Consider the following 24,099-nt stretch of genomic DNA (forward strand, 5'->3'; position numbering starts at 1 on the left):
CCACCACCACCACCACCACCACCACCACCACCACCACCACCATCATCATCATTGTCTATCGTCTCCATCATCTCCATCATCACCTCCACCATCATGATCGGTATCCTCCTCACCTATCACGAGCACTTTCCGTCCTGCGAGCTGTTCTTCGCCCTTGGCCGAAGCCATACTCCCTCTTGCTTCAGGGTACCATCCTCGTACCAACGGGGTTATTCCAGTACGGGTGACAATTCGAATTATCACGGTGGGTAGTACATGACCCCTCCTTTGTATACTAATTCATTGTAATACTGTGGGGTACAATTGTAACTAGAAGGGGTAGTGGATGGAAATCAAAACTAAATTCCAGGTGGGGTAGTGAAATTTTGTTGTCTAGGAGGGAGGGGTACGGTGGAGGGGCAGGCGCGGGAAATGCGGAAGTTTGTGGTCACGGGGATCACAGGGAAGAAGAGGAGCAGGAGGAGCAGGAGGAGCAGGAGGAGCAGGAGGAGCAGGATGATGAGGACAACAGGATGATGATGATCAAGCAATGAACATGTAAGATTGTTGTGTCTTACACTCATGAGCATTGAAGGTTTTTCAACAGTTCACTATGGTGGAACTAGGATGCAAATCTTGAATGTATGACGTTGCCGTCTCGCGCAGCCAATCTGCTCCATCTCCTCTCGATGAAGATGCTGGTCCCTTCCATCATGACACTGTTGTGCTTGTTGCAATGTGTCCGGGGATCGCACGGTTTCTTGACCCTGAACAAGAGATCAGCCACGGCCAGAAGTTCTGTGGTGCTTCTTCATGGCCGTGGGAAAGAAACGGATCGAAAATCAGCGGGCATGAATGATCTTCATACGCTAGACACTCTGCCGCACTTGTTGGGGTTGAAAGGTGGGGGACCTGGTCTTGAATGGATAGAGCAGAGGTTCCAACAAGTTTTCAGCAGCATCTCACCTCGACCCACTGGGTCCAAGTCAAACAGGGACAAGGATGAGGATGGACACTCTAAAATTTTCAAGTCGGGTGTGATTCCTCCAAGGGAGCTGTTTGACAAGAAGTTTGAATCTTATGTTGAAGGTGCTAGCACACCTTCATGGGCAATGAAAAATAAGTTCTTGTCGAACGTGATGGGCAAGAATGAGACGGGACAGCAATCTCAAGCACCAGCTCAAGGATTAAAAACGATGAACAAGGAATGTGTGTCTCCTGAGACGGAGAGCATATCTTCGTTGGAATCAGCCTTCCAACATCAGCCTCAAGGCGACTTGAGTTTCATTCCCACATCGTGCGATACACAGAATGTGGTCTCTCATGTGCTGCCTAAACTTGAAGACTCTGTGTCGACCAATATTGATCTCGGACCAAGTTTGGGCGTGGAATCATTGATGCTTGAGAACTCCATAAAGGGTGAGAATTCTCTGAAACCACGCATCGAAATTCCTGGACTTGCTGCATGTGTCAGGGAGCCATGCATTGCCGAAAGAATGTTGTCATATGCTCTCGATCGCTTCCCTACAAGTCCTGATATTAATTGCATTTATGCAGATTTTCACTATTTTGTGAAGGAAAATAGCGATTTCGCGATAGAATTGTACAGGAAAGGGCTGCACCGTTCTCCAGATCACTTACCCAGCGTCAGTGGACTGGCAATAGCCATTGCTGAATCAATGTGCAACAAGCTTCAAATCAAAGCAAATGAATTCACAAATGCATCTTCCTATGAGGAGTTGAAATTTATTTGTGAAACTTGGTTGTGCTATCAGACCGATGATGCTTCTTCCATGTATGCATACAGTATGTGGCTTCAGTATGAATATTCTGATATTTCAACTTCGGAAAAGGTTTTGAGGAGGGTGATTGAGTTGTGTCACGACGAGGAGCACAATATGCATCCTCACTCTATCTGTGAAAGTACGAGAGAGTGGATTCTTTGTCGAGAATCGAAATGGGTTCTTGTACGAGCATTATGCGATCTCGCTGTTCTCGTCAATTCCACAGCTCATGATCTTTCTCAAGCAGAAACATTGATCAGGGATGCCCTTTTGATAGATTCGAATCACTCAAAAGCCCATTACCTGTTGGGTTGTTTGCTGCAATACGATGTATCTAGGAGCGAAGAAAGTGAGAGGTCCTTCAGAAATGCCATCCAAATTTGTCCGACCAATCATAGAGCTTTGTGCAATTTGGCAAATCTGGTTTATAGGTGGAAAGGTGATCAATATGAGGCGGAGCGACTCTTTTTATCGGCTCTTCGGCTTGATCCTGAAGATTCTGAATCATTACAATCTTATGCAATTTTATTGGATCAAGGAATTGGCGACTACAAGGGTGCGATGGAAATGTGTGAACGAGCGCTTGCCATTGATCCGTTTCATGTACCGACCTTGGCGTGCTATGCAAGAATATTGCAAGATGAAATGCAGGATCATGCCCGAGCTGAAAATATCTATAAGCAGATTTTAAGTGTCGACCTTCAATGTGTCGATGTATTGTACAATTATGGAAGGCTCTTGTTGGAGGTCAAAGGAGACTGGCCAGCAGCAGAGCGCATGTACAGAAGAGCGTTGCAGGCCAATCCAAGGCATATTCCTACCCTCTGCAATCTCGGACTTCTCCTGGAAGAGTATCACAGAGATTTTGAGGGCGCAGAGTTTCACTACAAGACTGCGCTTGAAGTGGATGCGAATGATCAAGCTGCTCTCTACAACTATGGAGTTCTGTTGCAAAATGTCAAGTGTGACTATGATGCAGCAGAAGAAATTTACAAACGTTTGTTACGTTTGGAACCCCAGGACAAACAAACTCTTCATGTTTATGCAAACCTTCTCTTTGATGTCAAGAAGAACATTCCAGAAGCCGAAGAGTTGTACACACGAGCGATCAAAATAAATGATACAGATCCAGCTTTATTATGCGACTATGGTAGACTACTACATTCTGTTGGCAGAAACCTTGAGGCTGAAGAAAAATACCGCAGGGTTTTGAGGATGGATGAGAATCATGAAATTGCTCTGAGAAATTATGCTTCGCTCCTTCATGATGATCTGCAAAACTATGATCAAGCCGAACTCCTTTACAAGAAAATTCTTTCGAATAGTCCCTCCACTACATCGAAGGCTTCAGCTTTCTGTAATCTGGCCAGGCTACTTCAAGATGTAAGGCGAGATTACGACTCGGCTGAATCTCTGTACCTGCAAGCGATAAAGTACGGAGTCATGGATTTCCGATCAATGCATTCGTATGCAGTCCTCCTAGATGACATCCGAGGCCGATATTCTGAAGCGACAATCTTTTACAGAAAGATGATGAGGCATAACCCTGAAGTCGGAGCCCGCGAACTGTATGCAATTGCCAGAAAGAAGAAAGAAACAGGAGATATTCAGACTGCCATTGAAGTCCTGAGTTTCATCTTAGAGGAAAAATCGTTCTTTGAGAACTCTCAAATTCTTCAAGAGATTGCAAATCTGACACTTCTCCGACATGATTACAAAGATGCTTCTCAATTCTACGTCCGTTCAATGCGAAAGGACCCAAGTGCGGTTGCAAGTGTATCTCGAGTTGCGCTTGATTTTCAGAATCAAAAGAACCACCTTGCTGCATTGGAGTTGTACAAAGGAATATTAGAAGTTAAACAGGACGATAGCCTTGTATGCTTGAGATTGGGACAAGTTTTGTTTGCTCTTCATGAAGAAGGTAGAGTTCCGGCAGATTCTTCTCATCTGGAATATACGAATTTCTTGCGACGAGCCTTAGAATTGGATCCCAACTTGTGTGACCATGTTTATATCTTGGGTGTAAAGCTTGAAGCGAAAGAAGATTTTTTGCAAGCAGTTGCTCTGTACAGAATGAATGCAATTGCTTCGGAGTATGCTCACTCAAAATCTCTCGTTCAAGCTGCTATGATCCTTCATCACAAACTGCATAGCAATGAAGAAGCTGGGTTCATGTATGAGAAGGCAGTCATGTCTGGAGTGCAAGAATCAAAGTTCTTCTTGTCATATGGAAAATACAACGAAAAGTTTGCGATGAACAACACCCTTGCGATGGAATGCTACCGTGCGGCAGAACTGATTGAACCAACAAATATTGATACTCTGATATCTATTGCAAGAATGGCTACACAAACGCACCCTTATGTCTCCCGTGAATACATTTCGAGGGCTATTGTACTTTACAGTGATGAGCGTCTATTGGAGACTGGAAGCGAATTCCACATGGACTCGTTTCTGGCACAACTCCTCATTGAACTTTCGAGAGTTTCCAAAATTTTGGGTGATATCGATCATGCCGAGGAAATCTTGCTGCAAGTGCTTGATGCGTACCCTTTGCACACAGAAGCCATGACTGAGATGGCCTTACTCCTAAGAGAAATGGGTCAAGATGCACACCTTCAGGAAATCCTTGTGTCTCGACTGGTTGAGTTGAATGTAAATAACTCTGCAGTGTGGTGCTTACACGGGAAGCTTTTGATGAACAAAGCTGTCTCCGAAAACAGTACACAAAATGGAATACGTGATGCGCTCTGCGCATTCAATCAAGCTTTGGATCTGAAACCCAATGACGTTGATGCTCTTTTTGAAGTTGCAGCGTTGTCCGCATGGGAAGGAAATCATGAAAAGGCAGTTACTTTATTGGAAAGAATACTGGTTGAAGATCCTCTACAACATAAGGCAATGGTAGCTTACACTTCAATGGTGACAGAAAATCATTGTGAACATGCCGCTTCAATAATCCAAGAAGCTCTGAAAAGGGACCGGCAGAACTATGACGCAAGGAAACTAAGTGCAAAGATTCTTCTTTTGCAGGGGAGACTTTTGCCAGCTTTCATTGAGGTTCAAGGTTTGATGACAGACAAACCAAGTGATATTGAGGTGGTGAACTTCTTCAAAGCCATTCAGATCGATTTTGCAAGAATTTTCTTGGCAGTGAAAGACTGTTTTATGAAGTTGTGCCTGCAGTATTGCTGCTGTCAAATCCTCTTCATGCAGCATTCCTTTGAGCCTCCGCATGATGGATTTTTGTCGTTGGACTTGCAGGTGGAAGATTCTACTATGGCATTTGTCAATGCTCAGGAGAGCCCGTGGAGGTTAAAGCAGAAGAATGACATATCCTTCATCCAGAGCTCCATGTTGGAAAGAAATGCCGACAGTTATCATTCCAGTCAGATAAAAAATTCTAGAAACGGAACGGGCTCGCACACTTCTCCGTGTCTGTTGCAAATCAATGCGATGGAGGGCTTTGAAGAACCTGCGTTGTTCGATTTGAACACGCCGTGTGACCTGAAGTCTCGGCCGTTCATCGTTGCCACACCTGTTGATGTTGACAGGGGCTTGCCAGAAGATGAAAAGTTACAGGAATGGCAGTCAGCACAATCTGATGCTTCTGTTGGCCAGGATTTGCAGGATGAAACAGTACCAGCAGACATGGTAGATGAACACTTGACACCAACACTTGGAGCCGAAATAGATTCTGATCAAGCTTTCAATTCTGAGAAAGATGAATCTGCTACCAGAAATAGTGACTCTATGTGGAAGGAATCAGAAGGGCAACAAGATCTCATCGCATCGTATAACCATGGAGGCTCAGAAAACACAATGAAAACCGACGAAACCACCCAGGCAATGTTTTCAGATGACGATTTCCAAACCATTTTGTGCTCCGACACCATCTCTTGCGCTGTCTCATCTCAGAATGTCCATCCCGCAACTCAACCGGACAAAGCAGATGCTTATGGGGATTCGTCCATCGAAACTCTGCACGTGGACAACGTGAATGCAGAGAACTCGTTCAAACCTGCTTCGTCTCACAAGAGCCCCATAACGATTCGCTGCATTCAAAATGGATTCATTGATGAATTTCGTAAGCCAAGAATGAAGGAGAATCCGACATCAAACACGTATTCCTTCTCATCTGAGAGCTTCGGATCACACTCTAGGCTGTCGGGTGAAACAGATTCCCCCTCTGATAGTAATTCTGATGATGGAGGGTCGATGTCTGTGTATGATGCTGACCAGGTCATGCCCCTAAGTAAGAGTCCCTCGGTCGCACCTGAAACTCCAAGATGGAAACTTGTTGCGCAGCAAAAGGCGTTTGAACGAGAGCAAAAGCGAAGTGAAGAGAAGGAGCTTTCTCCAGAATTGGACGGCATTTCCACTTTATTTCAATCACCACCAACTTGGAGTGCTAGACAATTCACAGAGATCACCGTTGCGAAAGCAGCGCATGGCAGCAGATCAAGTGCAAAGAAATCAAGGTTAATATCCCCTCGAAGACCTCGCCCTGTAACTGCATCCTTCGTCTCAACTCCTTTGATCAAAGATCACAACCAGAATGGTTTTGTGAATCGAATTCCTGCGAGCTGGAAGGCTGAAACTGCGCAGACCGAAGAGTTTTCACCTTCGGGAACTCAAGTGCAAGATGTTCCAATGAAACATTTGCAAATCATGGATTCAATGTTCACAGCATTGAGAGGAGTTGCTTTCCGTTCCAGGACTAGCAGAGCGGAGAAGTTCAAGATCTACGACTCCACGAATAGAGTCGTGGGGGTAAGACCGGGACAGTGCTTTCTTGCAAAGAAGTGCGAACAGCCAGGTTGGGTGCAAGTGACAGATTCCCGTTTTACAGATTTAGGAGCAGAGCTATTTCTCCCCGTTTCCACAGTTGTTGGGGAGGATCTTCTGCTTCAAATATCAGAGTCCGATAATAGAGCGTCAAGATGCTCAAATGAGATGCGAAAATCGATCCAGGATACAATCGATGCGAATCTTTATTACGAACATGTACAATCACCGAATAAGATCCCAGAGTATCTTTCAGTCCCACATTCTATTGGTGTGGACCCAAGCGGACTCTCTCAGGACCATGACTTTGGTCATCCCGATGATGCGGATGCTCCACCTGTAGTGGTTCGGAGATTCTCTCTGCAGGATACATTTATATGCGAAATGAAGTTCAGAGCTTCAGCATTTTATCCGACGTGCTACCCACGAGCGATCCAACTATGCTGTCTTCCTGACTAAGACACCAGTGTCAAAATCTTCTTGTATTTTTTTATTTGCCCCATCTAAACCATATTAAGGATCTTGTCGGGATATGAATTGAACCCCGGCCTGTGTAAAGTTCTAATCAGTATCGAACGTGTATTATGTCTCAACTTGACCTGCTTGGCGTATCTAGAGAGAGGCCCTTGCCTGCAGAGGTTGTTACAAACAGCATGGAGTATGCGTGCCAACCTTTCTAAAGTTTGTTCCTTTGAAACAGCAGAATTCTCCTTAGACGCATCCTGAATACATTCAGATTTCTTGTACGGCTGCAGTGATTTCTACCTTTTCTTCATTTGGTATGCTCATGCTTGCCGCAGTAGTTTTGTACATCCCAGCTGCCTTCCATGCGTATCTTCGCCTAGTGAGGAGCAGAAGACGGCATGAAAAGTATCACCTGTCGCCCAGTTGAGTTGTGGACGCTCCATTTTGCAGCACATTGTCTCCTGCGTTGAGAGCTACGGAGATTGTCTTGTTCCATGCATTTTGGTATACAGGCTAGACAGAAAAGTGAATGATTCCATGATGGTTACTAAAACTCACCGGGGGTTTCTGCGATACAAGCCGCTTCCCAAAATTTGAGTCGATGGGATGATACTGCACGAACTGTCAAGATGGGCTCTGCTTCTCTTCATGGGCCACCTCAGTCTCCATCGCTGATGAATCTCCGGACTTATTCAATGGCCCGAGCAACCCTCGAGCAAAATCGGTGTATGTGATGCTGGAAAAGCACAAGTTGAGGAGGAGCAATCACACTTAGCAACGCGACTCAACCTCCCCTTGGATCCAATGTCCAAGACGTCGAAGATGCAACTGATCTCGTCGTCCTGTATCCGATTCAGCAAGCAGAGAAACATGAAGGATCCGATCTACCTCAGCCTCGATGCTCAGATTCTTCCGGATGAGCTGTTGAAGCTCTGCCGCCATATATCACCACGTGCTGTAAAGGATCAAACTTTCTCACCGCCGAGTTCGATGCGCCCGGACCCATCCTTGTCAACAGATCGGAAGGCTCTCTACCGCTCTTGTCAGAGACAAGGGAGGCGGCAAAGATTTAATGCCTGCATAGAACCGTGTGTTGCTTGACTTGCTTTTCTCAGTAGCGACCAAATCTCTTCAGCTCTTACGAGCACATCCGGGCTGCTCGAAAGTGATCAGGCTTCATTGCGGGCGTTTGCAGGTCACCTGAAGTTGTTGGCAAGAAGTTGTGTCCTTGTTGCCTTCTGGGCCTTGCGGAGGTTCACTCCATACATGACGTGCTCTTCTTTCTTGCCGTCTTTCTTATCTTCCGCGATCGCGGGAGAGTGAGGTCCGTCGGGTGTTATTTCTTCTGCACTCAATGACTCAGCTCATGATTCTGATCGCCCTGGAAGACCTGCGTTGCCATTTCTGATGGTATGAATCTTTTTGACTTTGAAGGGCACGTCGATAGTCCGCACTTCGTCCGACGGCACTCGATCCACGTTGGAAACCCCCATGCCCAAAGTTCTGGCTTTCTTCTGGAACTTGTTCCTGTCATCAGGATCAGTTCAAATGCTCGCAACTCAGGCGCTTCAAACACCGTGCTTGTGCTGTTGGCCTGCCGGGATTGGCTGGATCTTGCCACTTTCGAGACACGTCAACATTGTTGAATGCAATGTCAGCTGTCTTTGAGCGCCAATTGATGTCATCTGAAGCGATCTCGTGGCTCGGTTCTTCTTCGAAGCTGTCCTCAAGCTCGCCATTTTCCTCTAGATGAAACTGATTCTTGAGATGACGATCGACTTGAGCTTTGACGGCAGACACATCATCAGCCTGGTTGTTTGATGGAAGTCACTGAACAAAAAAGAGTTTCAAAGGAAGGAAATTCAACCATCTGCAAACTTGGATCCAGGGCACCGAAACATCTCTCGAGCTCGAGGTAATCTGAAGCACTGTCAGTTGCCGGCTCCTCATGAAAGTCTTCAGACCGATTCCATTGTCCGTCTCAAGCAAGGAGCATAGCTCTTCTAAAGCTTTCTCTCCTCCTTCTGGACATAACTTGTGCAGGCGAAGCACCAGAATGAACTTTGGGAAACAGTCAGAGCAGGTGCAACGATAAAAATTGGCTCACATCCTCCTTCGGAATAACTCCGGCCTTGGTGGGATCATGTGTTGCAAGAGCAGTGCGAATCTCGTAGAATCGTCTGGAGTGGACGCAAGAAAGTGAGGGAGAGCGAGATCAAAGGGAGACAGGGAAAACAAGCAAAGGGATGAACTCGTGCAGCCATGCATACTTATCAAGCTTCTTTCGGAGGTTCTGAATGATGAAGGGTTTGCCCTTGACTACAAGACTCTCGTTCTTGGCGTAGAGAATGTTTGTACCAGAAGCCCACACGTCATACATCTTGGCTTGGTTGGTGCTGGCCTTGATCAGATCTCTTCGTGCCTGCACGCTGACTCACCGCAAGAATTGGCAGAGAGATGAGCTAACCTGTGCTGCCCTCGCTTCTGCCGTGTCAGAGACCGTGTCCGTCAACTCCACGTCAGGGTTTGTGATCGCAGCTGCAAACTCATCGAAGCTAAGCTCTCCGCTGCCGTCTTTGTCCATGGTCTTGAAGATGATGTCGAACGCCGCATCCGAGACAACGATGTACAGAACCTCTTCGATCAGCTTTCGGAGCTCCTCGCGTGATATCACACCTGTTGTGCATGTTTAATTGAAGTGAAGGTAATGTTGTTAATAAAATTTGAATCGGTGTGTGGCATGAATTTCGAACAGGCGTGCACAAATCCTCACCTGAGAAATCTTTGTCCACAAGCCTGAAGGCTGTTTGCACCTTCTTGAACTCCTCAAAGTTGTCCAAGATCAGCTTCCAAGCAGCCTTGGCCTCCTTCAGCTCCTTGCTGCACTGCTCGTCCAGCTCGTCCTGCAGGGACCGCATCCTCGGCTGCTTCATCCTCAGCTGGGGTTTGACCCGCAGACTCAACTGATGCTGGATGTCCTCCCACTCGGGAGTCCTCCACTGCGGCATGTGACCAAGGTAGCCTGGTATCGCTTTGAGCCCGAAGCGCACTTGAGGTTTCGTCATGGTAGAGGGCTTGGCCTTCGCCGTGTTCCCACGGGACTTGGTGGCGACTCGCTCAACCATGGGGTCGATGCGAGGAGTAAAGACAAGGTAGGGCAACTCCTTGCCGCCGTCAGCGCTGCTCTCCCCCGACAGCTCCATCATGCTAGTCTGCTGGCTCAGGACAGGGCGGAGCGTGCGCCCCTTGGAACCATCGCGGCTGGATCGGGCAGTCTGGGAGGAGGAAGGCTTCACCTGCTTGAGGGCATCGGCCAGGGAAAGTTCGCAGGCCTTCATGAAGTCAACGATGTTGAGCAGCCCGGCAGCATTGCAGCCAAGGCCCTTGATGAGAGCACGGAAGGAGGTGGGGGAGGGAGAAATCCCCATGAGCTCGCAGCCCTTGCGGAGGTTGGAGGGAGTGAGGTAGCCCTTCCTCTCAAGGTCCAGTTTCCTGAACGCTACCGAGGGAACCCGAAAGTGGCTCTCGACCTTGGAGTGAAACTCGATCCAGGTCGCGTTTGCCTCCGCAAACTCCTTCGCGCTCAGCTCGGGTACGAGGTCGTACTCCTCCTTGACCTCTTCCTCGGGGACCACCAAGGTGTCCGCGTCCCCACTCAGCTCCTTCATCAGCTTCTCGGCCGTCTCACTGAACGCCTGCCGTTGCTCTGTCATGTAGAAGATCTGGTCGACGCTGGTCCGTGCTAGCAGCCCCTTGTTGCGGGTCAGGTTCTTGAACGAGTACCCCGGCATGCAGTTCGATCGCACGTGGGGAACGTGACCACAGTACCCTGGCATGAGACCCTCGTCGCTCGAGATGAGGTTGGCGTCTAGGGGTTTCCCCCTCGACACAGGATCATGCTGGCGGGACTGCAAGGCATGCCCTCTGCTGCTGAGAGCGATCCAGACCTCTGGTTTGTCAGGGTTCTTGTACAGGGCATCATTCCTCGACGTTCGCAGAGTGTCCTTGTAGTTGAACCCAGGGGGGACGTTCTGTATGCCAGGGATGTAGCCCGAGTACCCGGGAGGAGGAGTGTACGAGAGGTGGCCAAAGTAGAGAGGAGGAACGACTGCTGTCGACATGATGATGAAAGATCTGGCAAAGAGATTGTAAGATTGAACATTACCGTCCCTTTCAGACCCCTGCTTTTTATCTCGCTAGGAACTCCCTTTCTCCCCACCGCGAACTGACCATGTCTACGATTCTATAGTTTGATCCCAGAGCGTCCTCCATTGTACACGGTCAACCCCTCTGATCTCTCCTGCCCTCTGATATCTTCCTCTATGTCCCAGTAACGCACAGGATTTTCATCTCCCAGTCCTGCCTTGCTGTTCCTCTTGGCTACCTGTCACCCATCCCTTGCTTCACCTCTACTCTCCTCACTAGTCTTGCTGATAGCTCCCTTGCTCGTCCTCCGCTCCTCTCGCCCTCCCCCTCTCCTCCACCTTCCTATCGCCTCTGTCCTCTCCTGCGCATCGCCACCATACTAACAGCCGTTCCGTTGCCCCCAACGGTACTCAGCAAGGGTGGGGGTGGGTCAAGAAAAGATGGTGGGGTGCAGTCAAAACCATTGCTGATGAGGGGTACTTGAAAGGCATCTAGGTGGTAGGGGTGGACAAGATTATCTTGACTACGGAGGGGGTGAGAGGCTGTAGGGGGTAGGGGTAGGACCTTTGCAGACCATCGGGTTGGGGTACTCTTGAAGCCGTTGACTCTGCTCGGTGGGTAGGGTCATATATAAACAGGGGTATGCGATCGGAAAATAGCTTCAAGAAGTTGACTTGAAAGGGGGTGGGTACCACAACGATGGGGGTCCTGACGGATTTGAGTGGGGTAAGGGGTCACTGAGTCGTGGCTCGTATGCACGACAAGAGGAGAGGAGAGGAGAGGAGAGGAGAGGAGAGGAGAGGAGGGGAGAGGAGGGGAGAGGAGAGGAAGGAGAGGGGAGGGGAGGGAGAGGAGAGGAGGGTGAGGAAGAGGAGAGGAGATGAAGGGGAAAGGGAGGGAGGGGAGAGGGGGGGAGGGGGCAAAGGCCATGAAGGTATTCGCAAGAGTTTTCATTGTGTTTACAATCCTCTTGCAAAGACTAACAAGGGAGAGAAGCATCGAAGCACTTGTACGACTGAGTAGCGTACAGCGAAAATCAATTGAAGGAACGTCGAGTACGAGAGAGAAAGGGGGGGGGGGGGGCAAGTGAGATGAAACATGGGAGGGAGGAAACACAGCAGGCAAGTAGCAAGAAGAAGAGCTGTATCGAGATAGGCGGTAGCGATGGAGGGAGGAGAGGGCACAGGAGAAGGAGGAGGAGCTCGGGTCAGTCAAGTTTGGGTGTCTTCCACAGACCGTCGTTGAGGTGATGCACAACATTCACCCCAATCCCCTTGTTGACCTGAACAAAGCGAATACAGCAGTCAACCAACCGACTGCGGCCACAAATAGACAAACAAGCATGGAAGGAGTGAAAGAGTTAACAAAGAACAAAACGAACACACGAACAAAGATTCAAGTTCTAAAAGATACACAGGATCATGGAGAGAACAGACACTAGAGCCCTGTGCCCAGCACAGGGCAAGACAACAAGAGGTGATCGCAGTGATCAAGGGAGGAGGTGTAGGAGCAACTCTCTACCTGTATGATGTCTTGACTACTCATCTGTGTATGTCCAATGGCAAGCGCATGCTCCTTGCCCTGAGTGAGAAACCATGAGACGGTCCCGATGTCATTCCGGAGGTCAGGGAGGTACCTCAGCAAGGATGGCGACTGGCGTGTTGTTGTCGACGGGCTTGTTCGCAAGCTCCTCAACAACATTCTGAGAGAGGATGGTAAGGGAGGAGCGAGCAGCCGAGGCAGCTGACCTTGTGGGTGAGACCTGGGCACATGATGTTCGCTCCGGACAGAACGAACTTGATAGCTCCCTTGTCCACTCGCATTGTAGGCATCATGAACGGGTACTGGTGGTGGACGCGGAGGGTCGGGTAGTAGGGCCCATCGCGTACCTGCAGAGAGGTCACAAGGAGCGTGTAGCAGAGCATGCGCTCACGTTGTAGAAGACTGGTTCTCCGTCGATCATGACAAGATTGATTTTGCCCTCGCACTTGGCGAGCTGTCGCTTCGACGATCAGCATAGAGAAGAGAGGTTGATGTGCAACGTCTCACCTGGATCTCTGACTTCTTTGGCATCACCTAAGGGACAAAGGTGAGCAGAATGGCAGGCAGAGTGAGGGAGAACGGAGGAGGTTATGCAATATTGTTGATGGAGCAGAAGATGACAACAGCGGAGGAAACTGAACATTCAGATATCACATTCTCGAAGTAAGGATCCAGCGACGGATACTGATCCCTGGAAAAACGTGCAGCATCAGTTTCATGTCATCTTATCAATAAGACACTCACTGGATGGCCTGGCGAATGGCTCGCTGCTGTGAAGATTTGATCTTACTCTTATCTTTAACCTGCAACCGAAAAATCCCATTAGACGGCTCCATGAGACAGCTTCTCTGTGTACTGCCCAAGATGCTTTCTTTCCCTGCTATCCAACCTTTTGCATCCCGAATAAAATTTCAACCCATTGTGCAGCTAAGAAGGAGGACTAAGAAAATCCACATCCTGTCTACCTTCTCTTCTTCCCCTCTCCTCTCCTCTGCTTCTACTTTCTTACGTCGCCACTTCGTCTTCTTTCACTGCACATCGCCTCCGCTTCTCCTCTCCTCTCCCTCCTCTCCTCATACCTCTTCGTTGCTGAACTTCTTGAACATTTTCGCACGAGAGCCGAACACCGGCTGGCCCTCATCCCCTATCGTGGCAACTCAAGTATAACAGCGTAACTTTATACATGGCCGTCTATAAAGGCAATTGCTAATACTTCTCAGTCGGGCATGCGGTATGGCAGGCCGGTTCGATTGCTGCTGTTTCTGTGGTTGACGGCGGGGGAGACGAAGGGAGGAGAGGAGGAGAACCATGCAGCTCTGAGCTGCTACAAGGAAATCGTCAAGCTACTTGCTAGCAGAGGCCTCTCCCCCCCTGTGGCGATGGAGCAATCGCAGGTTTTCAGATGCGACGGTCCTGGCTCCCTGAATATTGTTGGTAGATTGAAAGAACGAAGAGGCACTATGACCTGCATGCCAACGAAGTGATTCCAAGGAAGCATGCTCTGATAAAGAGGAGCCAGAGTCAGACTATCCAGTTGAAGAGGTTCCACAATGAAGTGAAGGTTAGTCTAGTGTATCATGGATGATTGCAATCTTGCTTCTCATCTGCATGGGTTGCCTTTGATCTGCCTCCATGAGATGATGGATGTATGCTTGAAATTTTATCTCATACTTTGCTCTTCAGAGATCCTTGATAGAATCGTTTGCGACTCGGGCTGATCACGTGTTGGACTTGGGATGCGGTCGTGGCGGTGATCTGTAAGGACAACGTGATTTTTTCTGCATGGCTGATCTGGAATTTCTCTTTTCAATCTTTCCTATGTTGAAAATCATTTGTCCGCCAGAAACAAGTGGTTTGATGCCAAGGTAATCATGGCGGGGTGGGGCAAAGTGTTGTTCACAATATTCTATCAGATTGCAAATGTAGTTGGAGTGGATCTTTCTCAGAAGGAGATACAAGAAGCCATCAAGCGCCTCCATGAACTACGTTCCAAGGCGCGAGGTGGTGTTATCAGGAACCGTTTGGTCGACACGTTCAACGCTAGGTTCCTACAGTCTGATAGTTTAGGTAGAACGGTGTCCTCTGAGAATGGTTGTTACTAATCAACTGCACGTTTCAAGGCATCTCTTCCCCGATCCTGTTTGCAAGTAATCGTCATGTAGAGTGTCTCAATACTCTGCTGCAGTGACTGATCAATTGCACGCAGCAATTCGACGCTGTCACGTGCATGTTTGCACTGCACTACTTCTTCGGAACCGAGCATTCTCTCAGGTGAATCAAAATCTTGAGATTTCATGCCGAGTCTCCCATGTGTTTGTGTCCCAATCAAGAGCTCTGATCGTTCTGTGCAGGAATCTTCTAACGACTGTCTCTGCGAACCTGAAGGTTGGAGGTTACTTCTTCGGAGTCTGTCCCGACGGTACTTCGGATCATTGGTCAAACAAAGTAGGAAGGATAAATGATGAACAGGAAGGAGAGTGAACGATCTTCTCAAGAAGCATAATGGGACCTTCACAGGGCTCGTCTTTTCCTGCCACATAGTACACGTTTGACTTTCCGGCCTCAGGAATGTCTTCTCCCTTCAGAAGAACGAGGATTTGCCAAGCTTGCAGTTCGTTTCCATGGAGAAAGACTCTCGGTTTGGAATGACGTACACATTCGCGCTCAAGGACACGGCAAGCGACGTCAGAGCGCGTGACATGTGCTGATTCGTATGCAGGTGACTGGTGAAGTTGAAGACAGTGACGGGAGCATTGAGTTCATGGTGTTTGAGGTTTCTTATATCATCTTCCTGATTCTCAGCTGAAACTTCTTCAGGATCTTCTGATAGAGATGGCGGCTGAAGTAGATCTCGTTCCTGTATGAAACAAGCCTTCTATCCTTTTATTCCCCTCTTCTCACACTCCCTGCCCCTGCCCCTGCCCTGCCCCTTCTCCTTCCCCTCCCCCTGCTGCATTACTGCTCCTGCCCCAACAGCTCCTGCTCCTGCTCTTGCTTGTAATCCTCCATCTGATCGTATTGGTGCGTCTTTCCCAGGTGCTAGAATACGACAGGTTGGCTTTCGGCAAGCTTCTCTCACTTGGTGAGCATGGCAAAGTGACTTGAGCATCTCACGTGGAGTGTAGAAGCAACCAAGTATGGGCTCTTCAAACATTTCATCCCCGTTTACGACAACGTCGAAGAACTTGAAACGGTCCGAACCATAGTTCTATGAACCTTCCCTTCTCCTTTTCCCTTCCTCCTCCTCCTTCACTCTCATCGTTCTCTCCCTCGCTCCCTTCCAGTTTCGTCCTCTCCAAAGCTTCAATCACTCTTAACTTGCAGGTCAGCAAACTCAACTGCGCGTTCACGTTCGTCAAGGTTGATCCCAACAATCAGAGCGACAGGCACACCATGGGGAAAAGGTGAGAAACGCCTCGTGATCCTTCTGTTTGGTGTACCTCGTGCCGCCGCTGCTCGGACATCACCACCTCGCATGATTGTCGCTTCCTCGTCCTCATTCTTTCTTCTCCTGCTCAGGCAGCTCGGATATGAGGAGCACGAGTTTCGCGGTGAAGTGAACGACACTGCATGAGGGCCGGGGCGCCGTGCGCGGCAGTTCACAGTCACCGGGAGTCCGAGCCGCGACCGTGAACAAGTGCCAAGCCTATCATCACTGAGGCACAAGGCCCAGTTAAGTTCAAAGTGTCGGGGACAGCAGTGGGCAGGATAAGGCTGATTGAATAATTTTCCGGGCCGGGCCCGGTGCCACGGTTGGTTCCCGGCGAGTCACTCACTGACCGTCTTTGAATGTGCGACAGACCGGTGTCAGGGTCCGATGGTCCGATCAGTCAACTTGGCAACGGTTGAGGGTCTCGGACTCCCGGATCCGAGAACGCTCGGAGGCTCTGACTGAGTCTACTCTCTTGACTCAGTGATCAGCCCGATGATCCGATCATTGATAGCCCGCCGCTAGTCACTGAGTATCCTGACTCGTGTGAGCCTGTACTGTCCGATCGGACGGTCCGGTCCGATCCGTCGGTACTACCGGCGCAGTCACTCGGACTTTTCACTTACGGGGGCCGTGGCTTTCAAGTTTGAGCCCGGTAAAGGCACGGTCGGACTTACCGGCGGGCCGTGGCTTTGAGCCTAAAGTTACGCGTATAGTATGGTTTGGGTTGACTCCGACCGTGATCCGATGCGGCAACTGACCCGTCGGCCGGACGGTTGGAGCGAGCCGAGTTCAAAGTATTGTCACACCCCGGTGATCATGCCTGGCCGCCCGGCCCAGCGGGGCCGACTCGAACAAACTACTATCACCGCCGCCGTACGGTAGCAGGCTTAAACTTGAAATGGGCCGTGCCGGGCGCGGCGGCCCGGCCCCGGGGGCCCAGGGTGCCGCTGTCACGGTCCGGGGCATCGGCGGCGGCCGCCCGACTCGGGCCAAGGCCGGGCCGGGGCGACTTCCGAGTTCAGAGACGGCGGCAGTGTGAGTGAAAGACCGTGAGAGACGCCGGCTGGTCGGACTGGCACGTGACCAATGACTGACGGTACAGGGGTGTAGCTTTGGTTGCTCTAATAAGAGGAAAGCTAGGGTGGGTACAACCTCGCAACTTGAAGTACAGTGAAAGGTGAGCTAGTAGGTAGGGGTGGTTGTTTGTGAATGGAGGGGGTTAAAATATGGGAGGGTGAGGAGGGGTGTTCCAGGTCAGGGTAGTCATTCTGCAGGGTGGCTGCAGGGTGGGTGTCACCAAGGGGCAAAAATATCAGCAGTCGCGGCAAGGGCACTCAAATATATATTATTTTCAATTATTCTGTCATTTTTCAAATTCTTCGAAGAAGGTCTAGGGCCAAAATCTAAATTGACACATTTTTTGAGCTGATGCAGCGAAGCTAGGACTGTCAGGGACAGTTCCGACCGGGGGCTGCTTGTAGTAAACTGACTACAAGAGTATCGATACTTTATACTGAAAATAAATCAATACAATTTTTGTACGAGCATCAATTCAGATTATCTTAATATATTGTAGTTTTATACTCTGAGATTAGAGATCTGATTGTGGCTCTGGTTCCTTTTAATTTCAACTCTAACAATGCACCACCATTTCAAAATGGAGGAAAAAATCTTATATTGCCTTTTAATCAGACTGCGAGGATCTCTCAATATATATTATAAAAAGTATAAATACATCAGCTTTGTACCAGCATACTCCTTTATGTGGTCTTGCGGCCGCCGAACTTCGGCGAGGGAATCACTTTCTTTATTGGGGTAGGGGTTATATTGAGTACCGGTACTATTCCTTTCATGAACTGGGGAACATCTGGGTTCCTGTTTTGTGGTACCCCTTGACGTATACAGGGGTACCCCTACGTCTAACGAATGGCCGCTACACTGGAGGGGTGCACTTGACTATAAGGTGAAAGGAGGGGTCAAATGAAGCTGCCCTCTATGGAGATGGTTCCTGGACTGGGGGTGGGGTGAGCGTTGGGTGTGGGGGATGATACTCTGAAAGTAGGGGTACTTTCAAGGGAAATGCTATGCCGCCTGAGGCGATAGTCCATATAGGTGGGGTAGTTTCTACTCAGGGTAGGGTGGTAGAATGTGGCCGCAGGGGTGTAGAGGGAGGCGCGCGAGGAGCAGCCCCCAAATGCTGAGATGCACGAGGGGATACGAGGGGGCTGAACCATGTCAGCATTGTCGGCACGCTCCTCCTCATGCTGCTGCTACTGCCGATGTCTCATCCCTCCCATCATCATCTCATCCTCGCAACATAATCTTCTCTTTCCTGTTATGGAAATCCTTTACGATGGCATACCCTCCCCTGTTCCTGGCTGAAGCGAGTGTGATAATCTTTTGGTGTTTTGTTGCATCGGATCCCTGCTTTGTTTACTCTATCTTGTTCAGTTTTGCTCATGAACTCATAGAATTGTGATTCTTCTGTTTCGTCTACCTTGGTTTGTTGGAGCAACTAAGGTTGTGAGGGGGGTTGTAAGTTCGAGACGTACAGTTTGTTTTTGACTATGAAGGAAATTCAAGCACTAGAATTGTTAACTTTATGTGAATAGTCGATCGAAGTGTTGGCTCTGATCAAATCTCGCATTGATACTATATCTGCGAACTTCGCTTTAACCCGAAAATGAAACATGACATCGATGGCGTTATTGCGAACAAAGGCTCAAAAATAATCATTTTGATGCAACAGATGCCTATCCAAGCTCTCTCGGCACGTGAAATCATCGATTCCCGTGGTAACCCCACCGTCGAAGTGGACCTCACCACCGACATTGGAACCTTCCGTGGAGCCGTTCCATCTGGTGCTTCCACCGGTATCTATGAGGCTTGTGAGCTTCGGTTAGTCCCTTCTTACCAAGTTGAAGCTGTTCATCTAACTCAAGTACAGTGATGGCGATAAGGCTCGCTTCATGGGCAAGGGAGTTCTCAAGGCTGTTGAGAATGTTACCAATGTCATCGCTCCCGCCATCATCGGCATGAACCCTGTGGAGCAGGAGGCCATCGACAACAAGATGATCGTATGCTGAATTGAACCTGTGTCGCATGGTACTCACCTTTTGCCTACAGGAGCTTGATGGCAAGCCCAACAAGGACAAGCTCGGCGCCAATGCCATCTTGGCTGTTTCCTTGGCTGTTTGCAAGGCTGGTGCTGCTCAGAAGGGAGTTCCCCTCTACCGCCACGTTGCTGATTTGGCTGGAACTGGCAAGCTGGTGCTTCCCGTGCCTTGGATGAACGTCATCAACGGAGGCTCCCATGCTGGCAACCGCCTTGCTATGCAGGTAAGCATAGCTCTTGCAAGAATTTTTCAACTCACTGGTATGCAATTTCAGGAGTTCATGATTGGACCTGTTGGTGCTACCTCCTTCAAGCAGGCCCTTCAGATGGGCTGCGAGGTCTACCACAACCTCAAGGCTGTCATCAAGAAGAAGTACGGCCAGGATGCCTGCAACGTTGGAGATGAGGGTGGTTTTGCCCCCAACATCCAGGAGAACGACGAAGGCCTCAAGCTCCTCGTCGAGGCCATCGAGAAGGCTGGATACACCGGCAAGATCAAGATCGGCATGGATGTGGCTGCCTCTGAGTTCTGCAAGGAGGGCAAGTACGATTTGGACTTCAAGAACGAGGAATCCAAGCCGGACACCTACTTGAGCGGTGAGCAGCTCAAGGACCTCTACAAGTCCTTCGTGCAGAACTACCCCGTGGTCACCATCGAGGACCCCTACGATCAGGACGACTGGGATTCCTACACCAAGTTCACCTCCGAGATGGACATTCAGGTCGTCGGAGACGATCTTTTGGTAACCAACCCTGCCCGCATCACCACTGCCCTCGAGAAGAAGGCTTGCAACGCTCTCTTGCTCAAGGTCAACCAGATCGGATCCGTGACTGAGTCCATCAAGGCTGCCAAGATGTCCATGGACAATAACTGGGGCGTTATGGTTTCTCACAGATCTGGTGAGACCGAGGATTGCTTCATCGCTGACCTCGTCGTCGGCCTCGGAACTGGTCAGATCAAGACTGGAGCTCCTTGCAGGTCCGAGAGAACTGCCAAGTACAACCAGCTCCTCCGTATCGAGGAAGAGCTCGGCAAGGATGCTGTTTATGCTGGAGAGAACTTCCGCACTCCTCAAAAGTGAACATCTTAGGTCATATCGTGTATTTATTTCCTCACGTGCAGCTCGATTCTATGCACATTCTTTGGTTTAATTGCTAGTTCCAAACTCACAGCAGCTATTTTGTGCTGAAGAGCTTTTGATGGTTTTGAGAATGAATTCAAAATAGCAGAACATATGGTTGTGTACCGTGACAGGCTTTTGGGTTTGGTTCTCGCTGCTCCTCGGACGACGGTACCGTACTATAAAGCCTCACCAGGCTGTCAGAAAAAGTCAGTCGCCACCGTACCGGGGCCCTGTCAACAGATTAATCAATGTCACTGGAAACTCAGTGACTCGGATAGTCACGCACCGTCACGCGGCCCGGCGTTGAGGGCCCGGGCCGGGCCTATTGGCCGGGCCGCAGTCCGGTTCCGACTCGTTCAGCCTGGCACTACGACAGTGCCACGACAGTACTATAAGTAGAGGTTAAGATAGTAGTCTTAGTACCAGTACCGTACGAGGAGTACTACATGAAACAGCAAACTATTATGAGAATTATTACAACTTGTTTTTATCTGTACGAAAATTAAATTTAAAAAATTAAAATCATTACTGAGTAAAATAAATAAATTTACAATAAGCATATACCAAGAAAAATTGAGTTTTTATAGTACCAGCGGTTTCTTTCCTGAGATGGATGAAGACAAAAAGAGGTATATTAATAGAACATTTGGAAAAGATAATATTTTAGATTTCGACATGATTTCATCAATATTTTTCAAAATACTCCAAAAGTTAAAATTTAATGGCAAAATATTAAATTGATTCCACATATATATAACTTTCATCCAGGTCTCTCCGTACTGCGTAACCTGTACCAGCATCTCAACAAGTTTTTATAAACCGCTTGAAGCGTTCGAACTGGCAGAGGACATGGCGAGAAGAGCGGAACTTGCAAGGGGGAGATGCAATGGATGGAGACGAGCAAGAGGAGCAGGAGGAGCAGGAGGAGCAGGAAGAGAAAGTAAATTATCAGAAGGATTCTGTACAACATCAAGAAGTTCTTTGTCAAGAGACTCTTCCAGCTGGATCACTTGCAACGAGAGAATGTGGGATCATAATGCTCAAGACAGAGCATCTAATATCTCAGTGGTCCTTGTGCTCTGTGGAAGCAAACATTACAATTCTGACCGGAGACATCTTGATCCGTTGATTCTGCCTACATGACATGTTTGTTATACATCGCAACTTGTAGATGAGGAATGAGGCACAAGCAATGTTGTAACTGGATGTAGTCCTATTCTCGAGTGCTGATTTGCAAAATGGGTCATGCTTGGCTCGTGAATGCTTCAGGAGGATATAGTGACAAGGGGAGGTTGTTTGTCTGTACAGAAACAACAGAAAGCAACCAATGAATGCGTCACATTTAAGTTGTCCTAGGATTTGTATGGATTCTTTTATCCAACCTCTTGTTTAGGCACAAAGTTTTGGTGACTGCATGACTTTGGAAAGGCGTGAAAATTCTGTGAAAATCCTGAAATGTCATGTATTTAGCGTTGGCCTTACTTAAACACCTTGATGTTCTTGTGAAGTTACTGCCCCCGGCCCACGACTTGCAGGCCAGAGGCATGAGGAAAGTTAGGTATTTCAGATGTATGAAGACAAAGATATTGATACAATATTTGTGTTATGAGCCGTCAGTTGACTCTTCCTTGGGTTTCAATAGTTTGGACGACTCGGATACTGGCCTTCGATATACATCCAAGATGACGAACTCCGAAGCAAAGCTTGACATGGACCTCGGTACCAAATTATTTCCTCCTCTCTTTGAATTTCAGTATGAACTCTGAGTCTGTTGCCACTTCTGGTACATCTGGAATTCTGATTCTTATTTTTTTTTCTTTCTTTCTTTTTTTCAAATCGTTGTTGCGACAACGATGCTTGACGCATGTTCAAAACGTTTGTGTCTGATTGATGCCTGCTTCATTGCACTCCTCCTCTCTAGAGCAAGAGCTCAATGACATGGTTCGTGGTGACAAGTATTGGTCAGCCGACGTCGTAAAGGCGGACAAAAAAGACGAAATGAAAAGCAAAAAGAGTCCGAAGGCAAAGGTGCTTCAATTGCTCACATGCCGGCAATTTAGGACTGACTGGAAGTCGCCGTTGAGAAGACGACCGGCGTAAAAGTAGGCACCAAGAAAGGAGTCAAAACCACCATCAAGAAGGACCCAGCTCTGCTCAAGGCTCAACAAGCTGCAAAGAAAGTTCGGCAACAACGTCAGGTTTCAAACGCTTCCACTCCTCTCCGATGGATTGCTATTCGACCTTCGTATACTGCGCTGTCTTCTGAGAAATATCTACTCCAATCAAAGATGGCACCGGCTATTAACATGATGCAAAGCATTTGGCTTGATGTGTTTCCATGAGGATCTATTGGCTCGATCAGGATAAACTTCTGACATCAATCTGATAATGACGCAGGCGCAGCTTGGGCAGAAAGCCACCAAAACCCCCCGACAGCAGCTGAGGAAGAATACCTCGACTAGTCTGCAGGGCGCTGTATCTGCACGCCGCAATCAGCAAGTACTTCCGATACGAAGACTGCAATCAATAATTGACAGTCGCTTGTCACTCTAGACGAAGCAGCGGGTCGCCAACACTGCACAAGCTCGCAAGAACAAGATTGCATCGAACAGGGGTCTTGCAAACAATCAGAACAATGCTGTCAGGAGAAACAACAATCAGAGACAGGCAAGATGAGAGCTCTTCTCGTTGAAAGCTTAGTTTGTCGACAGCAGCAGCCCTTTGTTTTTCGCGGCAACAATAAGGGATACAACAATTACCGATCGAACCAGGTACTCATTCGTAATCTACGATCCTTGTTATACATCCTTTGATTCTGATCTTCCTACCTTGCATGTCCTCTCCTTCAATGACATACCTCAGCAGCAGTATAGGGGCAACTCGAACGCGATTCCTCGAGGTGGCATGCGCGTTGTGGTCGTGAACAACAGAGGCAACAGGCGGGGACAGCAGAGGGTCCCGCAGCCAACTGTGCGTGTTCATCCCCCTCTTGGACTAGAACTGACACAGAGGCAGAGGATGCAGCAACAGGTGCAACAGCAGCGTCAGCGAGTACAGCAGGTCAAGCCTTGAGTTTGTTGCCTGGCTTGCATTCTTAGTCGCGTGTAGGGGCGCAATAATGTGATCAACCAACGTAGAGGATTCCAGCAGCAGCAGCAGCAGCAGCAGCAGCAGCAGGTGGTTGTCGGTCCTGATCCTTGTGTTCCTGTTCCCTAACCTTGAGTCGCGGCGGATAGAACTACAGGAACAACCAGGGATACAACCGCGGTTACAACAGAGGAGGAGGACGTGGAAGAGGGTAAACAGCCTTCCGAGCTATTTTGGTTTCTGACTCTTAATCAGTCGAGGCGGAGGAGGAGGAGGGCGCGGTGGAGGGCGCGGTCGCGGTGGGGGTGGGGGTGGAGGCGTTGTTCGCGTCGTTCGGAGATAAGAGACAGTCAATCTGGTATTGAGATGAGAGTCTCGTAGTTTTTGGTTTGTTAGATAGTCCAAACTCTTCAGTGGCGAGTGTTTGACTTGCAAAGTAACGCGATGTTGCCGATCATATTCTGGTATTGTGTTGTGCTCGTGGTAAAGGACTTTACATTTGTCATGACGATCGTCCGACCTCGGGCACGGACTGCCCAGCCCCAGTCCGAGGCTCCGATCGGAGCCTGTACTGATATTATCACCCCACCCCCATTAAATGGGTCATTTTTCAGTCGTCAGGTGGGGTCAAACATT

The 24,099-nt window shown here is 48.8% G+C and overlaps 7 protein-coding genes across 7 annotated transcripts; 5 read left to right on the forward strand and 2 right to left on the reverse strand.

The window, feature by feature from the left end:
* Positions 1-830: 830 nt before the first annotated feature.
* GUITHDRAFT_105840 (hypothetical protein) lies at positions 831-6,597 on the forward strand (the record flags this gene model as incomplete). Its single annotated transcript, XM_005835155.1, has 2 exons — positions 831-6,536; positions 6,583-6,597. The coding sequence occupies 2 exons, from the start codon at positions 831-833 to the stop codon at positions 6,595-6,597; spliced, it is 5,721 nt and encodes a 1,906-aa protein (XP_005835212.1).
* A 1,969-nt stretch (positions 6,598-8,566) lies between these two features.
* GUITHDRAFT_151830 (hypothetical protein) lies at positions 8,567-9,106 on the reverse strand. The gene has a single exon (XM_005835156.1). It carries the CDS (start codon positions 8,753-8,755, stop codon positions 8,585-8,587), a length of 171 nt encoding a protein of 56 aa, XP_005835213.1. The 5' UTR covers positions 8,756-9,106; the 3' UTR covers positions 8,567-8,584.
* Positions 9,107-12,221: 3,115 nt separating this feature from the next.
* Positions 12,222-13,813, reverse strand: GUITHDRAFT_86059 (hypothetical protein; the record flags this gene model as incomplete). The annotated part of the gene is made up of 9 exons (XM_005835157.1): positions 12,222-12,444; positions 12,684-12,743; positions 12,799-12,864; positions 12,911-13,051; positions 13,096-13,158; positions 13,212-13,238; positions 13,359-13,395; positions 13,449-13,507; positions 13,784-13,813. The coding sequence occupies 9 exons, from the start codon at positions 13,808-13,810 to the stop codon at positions 12,370-12,372; spliced, it is 555 nt and encodes a 184-aa protein (XP_005835214.1). The 3' UTR covers positions 12,222-12,369.
* A 270-nt stretch (positions 13,814-14,083) lies between these two features.
* On the forward strand, positions 14,084-16,278 carry GUITHDRAFT_105843 (hypothetical protein; the record flags this gene model as incomplete). The annotated part of the gene is made up of 16 exons (XM_005835158.1): positions 14,084-14,098; positions 14,143-14,265; positions 14,388-14,461; positions 14,548-14,569; positions 14,618-14,771; positions 14,825-14,862; positions 14,911-14,975; positions 15,056-15,123; positions 15,174-15,244; positions 15,290-15,388; positions 15,424-15,477; positions 15,522-15,563; positions 15,741-15,786; positions 15,830-15,897; positions 16,029-16,108; positions 16,224-16,278. The coding sequence occupies 16 exons, from the start codon at positions 14,084-14,086 to the stop codon at positions 16,276-16,278; spliced, it is 1,074 nt and encodes a 357-aa protein (XP_005835215.1).
* Positions 16,279-18,884: 2,606 nt separating this feature from the next.
* On the forward strand, positions 18,885-20,334 carry GUITHDRAFT_86064 (hypothetical protein; the record flags this gene model as incomplete). The annotated part of the gene is made up of 4 exons (XM_005835159.1): positions 18,885-19,035; positions 19,085-19,214; positions 19,264-19,476; positions 19,528-20,334. Coding segments are annotated over 4 exons (1,301 nt in total), but the record flags the coding sequence as incomplete, so codon positions are not given.
* A 1,914-nt stretch (positions 20,335-22,248) lies between these two features.
* Positions 22,249-22,920, forward strand: GUITHDRAFT_151833 (hypothetical protein). Its single transcript, XM_005835160.1, has one exon. The coding sequence runs from the start codon at positions 22,267-22,269 to the stop codon at positions 22,474-22,476; it is 210 nt and encodes a 69-aa protein (XP_005835217.1). The 5' UTR covers positions 22,249-22,266; the 3' UTR covers positions 22,477-22,920.
* A 287-nt stretch (positions 22,921-23,207) lies between these two features.
* GUITHDRAFT_151834 (hypothetical protein) lies at positions 23,208-23,966 on the forward strand. The gene has a single exon (XM_005835161.1). The coding sequence runs from the start codon at positions 23,281-23,283 to the stop codon at positions 23,446-23,448; it is 168 nt and encodes a 55-aa protein (XP_005835218.1). The 5' UTR covers positions 23,208-23,280; the 3' UTR covers positions 23,449-23,966.
* Positions 23,967-24,099: the final 133 nt, after the last annotated feature.

The sequence above is a fragment of the Guillardia theta genome (genome assembly GCF_000315625.1).
Source record: "Guillardia theta CCMP2712 unplaced genomic scaffold GUITHscaffold_22, whole genome shotgun sequence".
NCBI lineage: Eukaryota > Cryptophyceae > Pyrenomonadales > Geminigeraceae > Guillardia > Guillardia theta.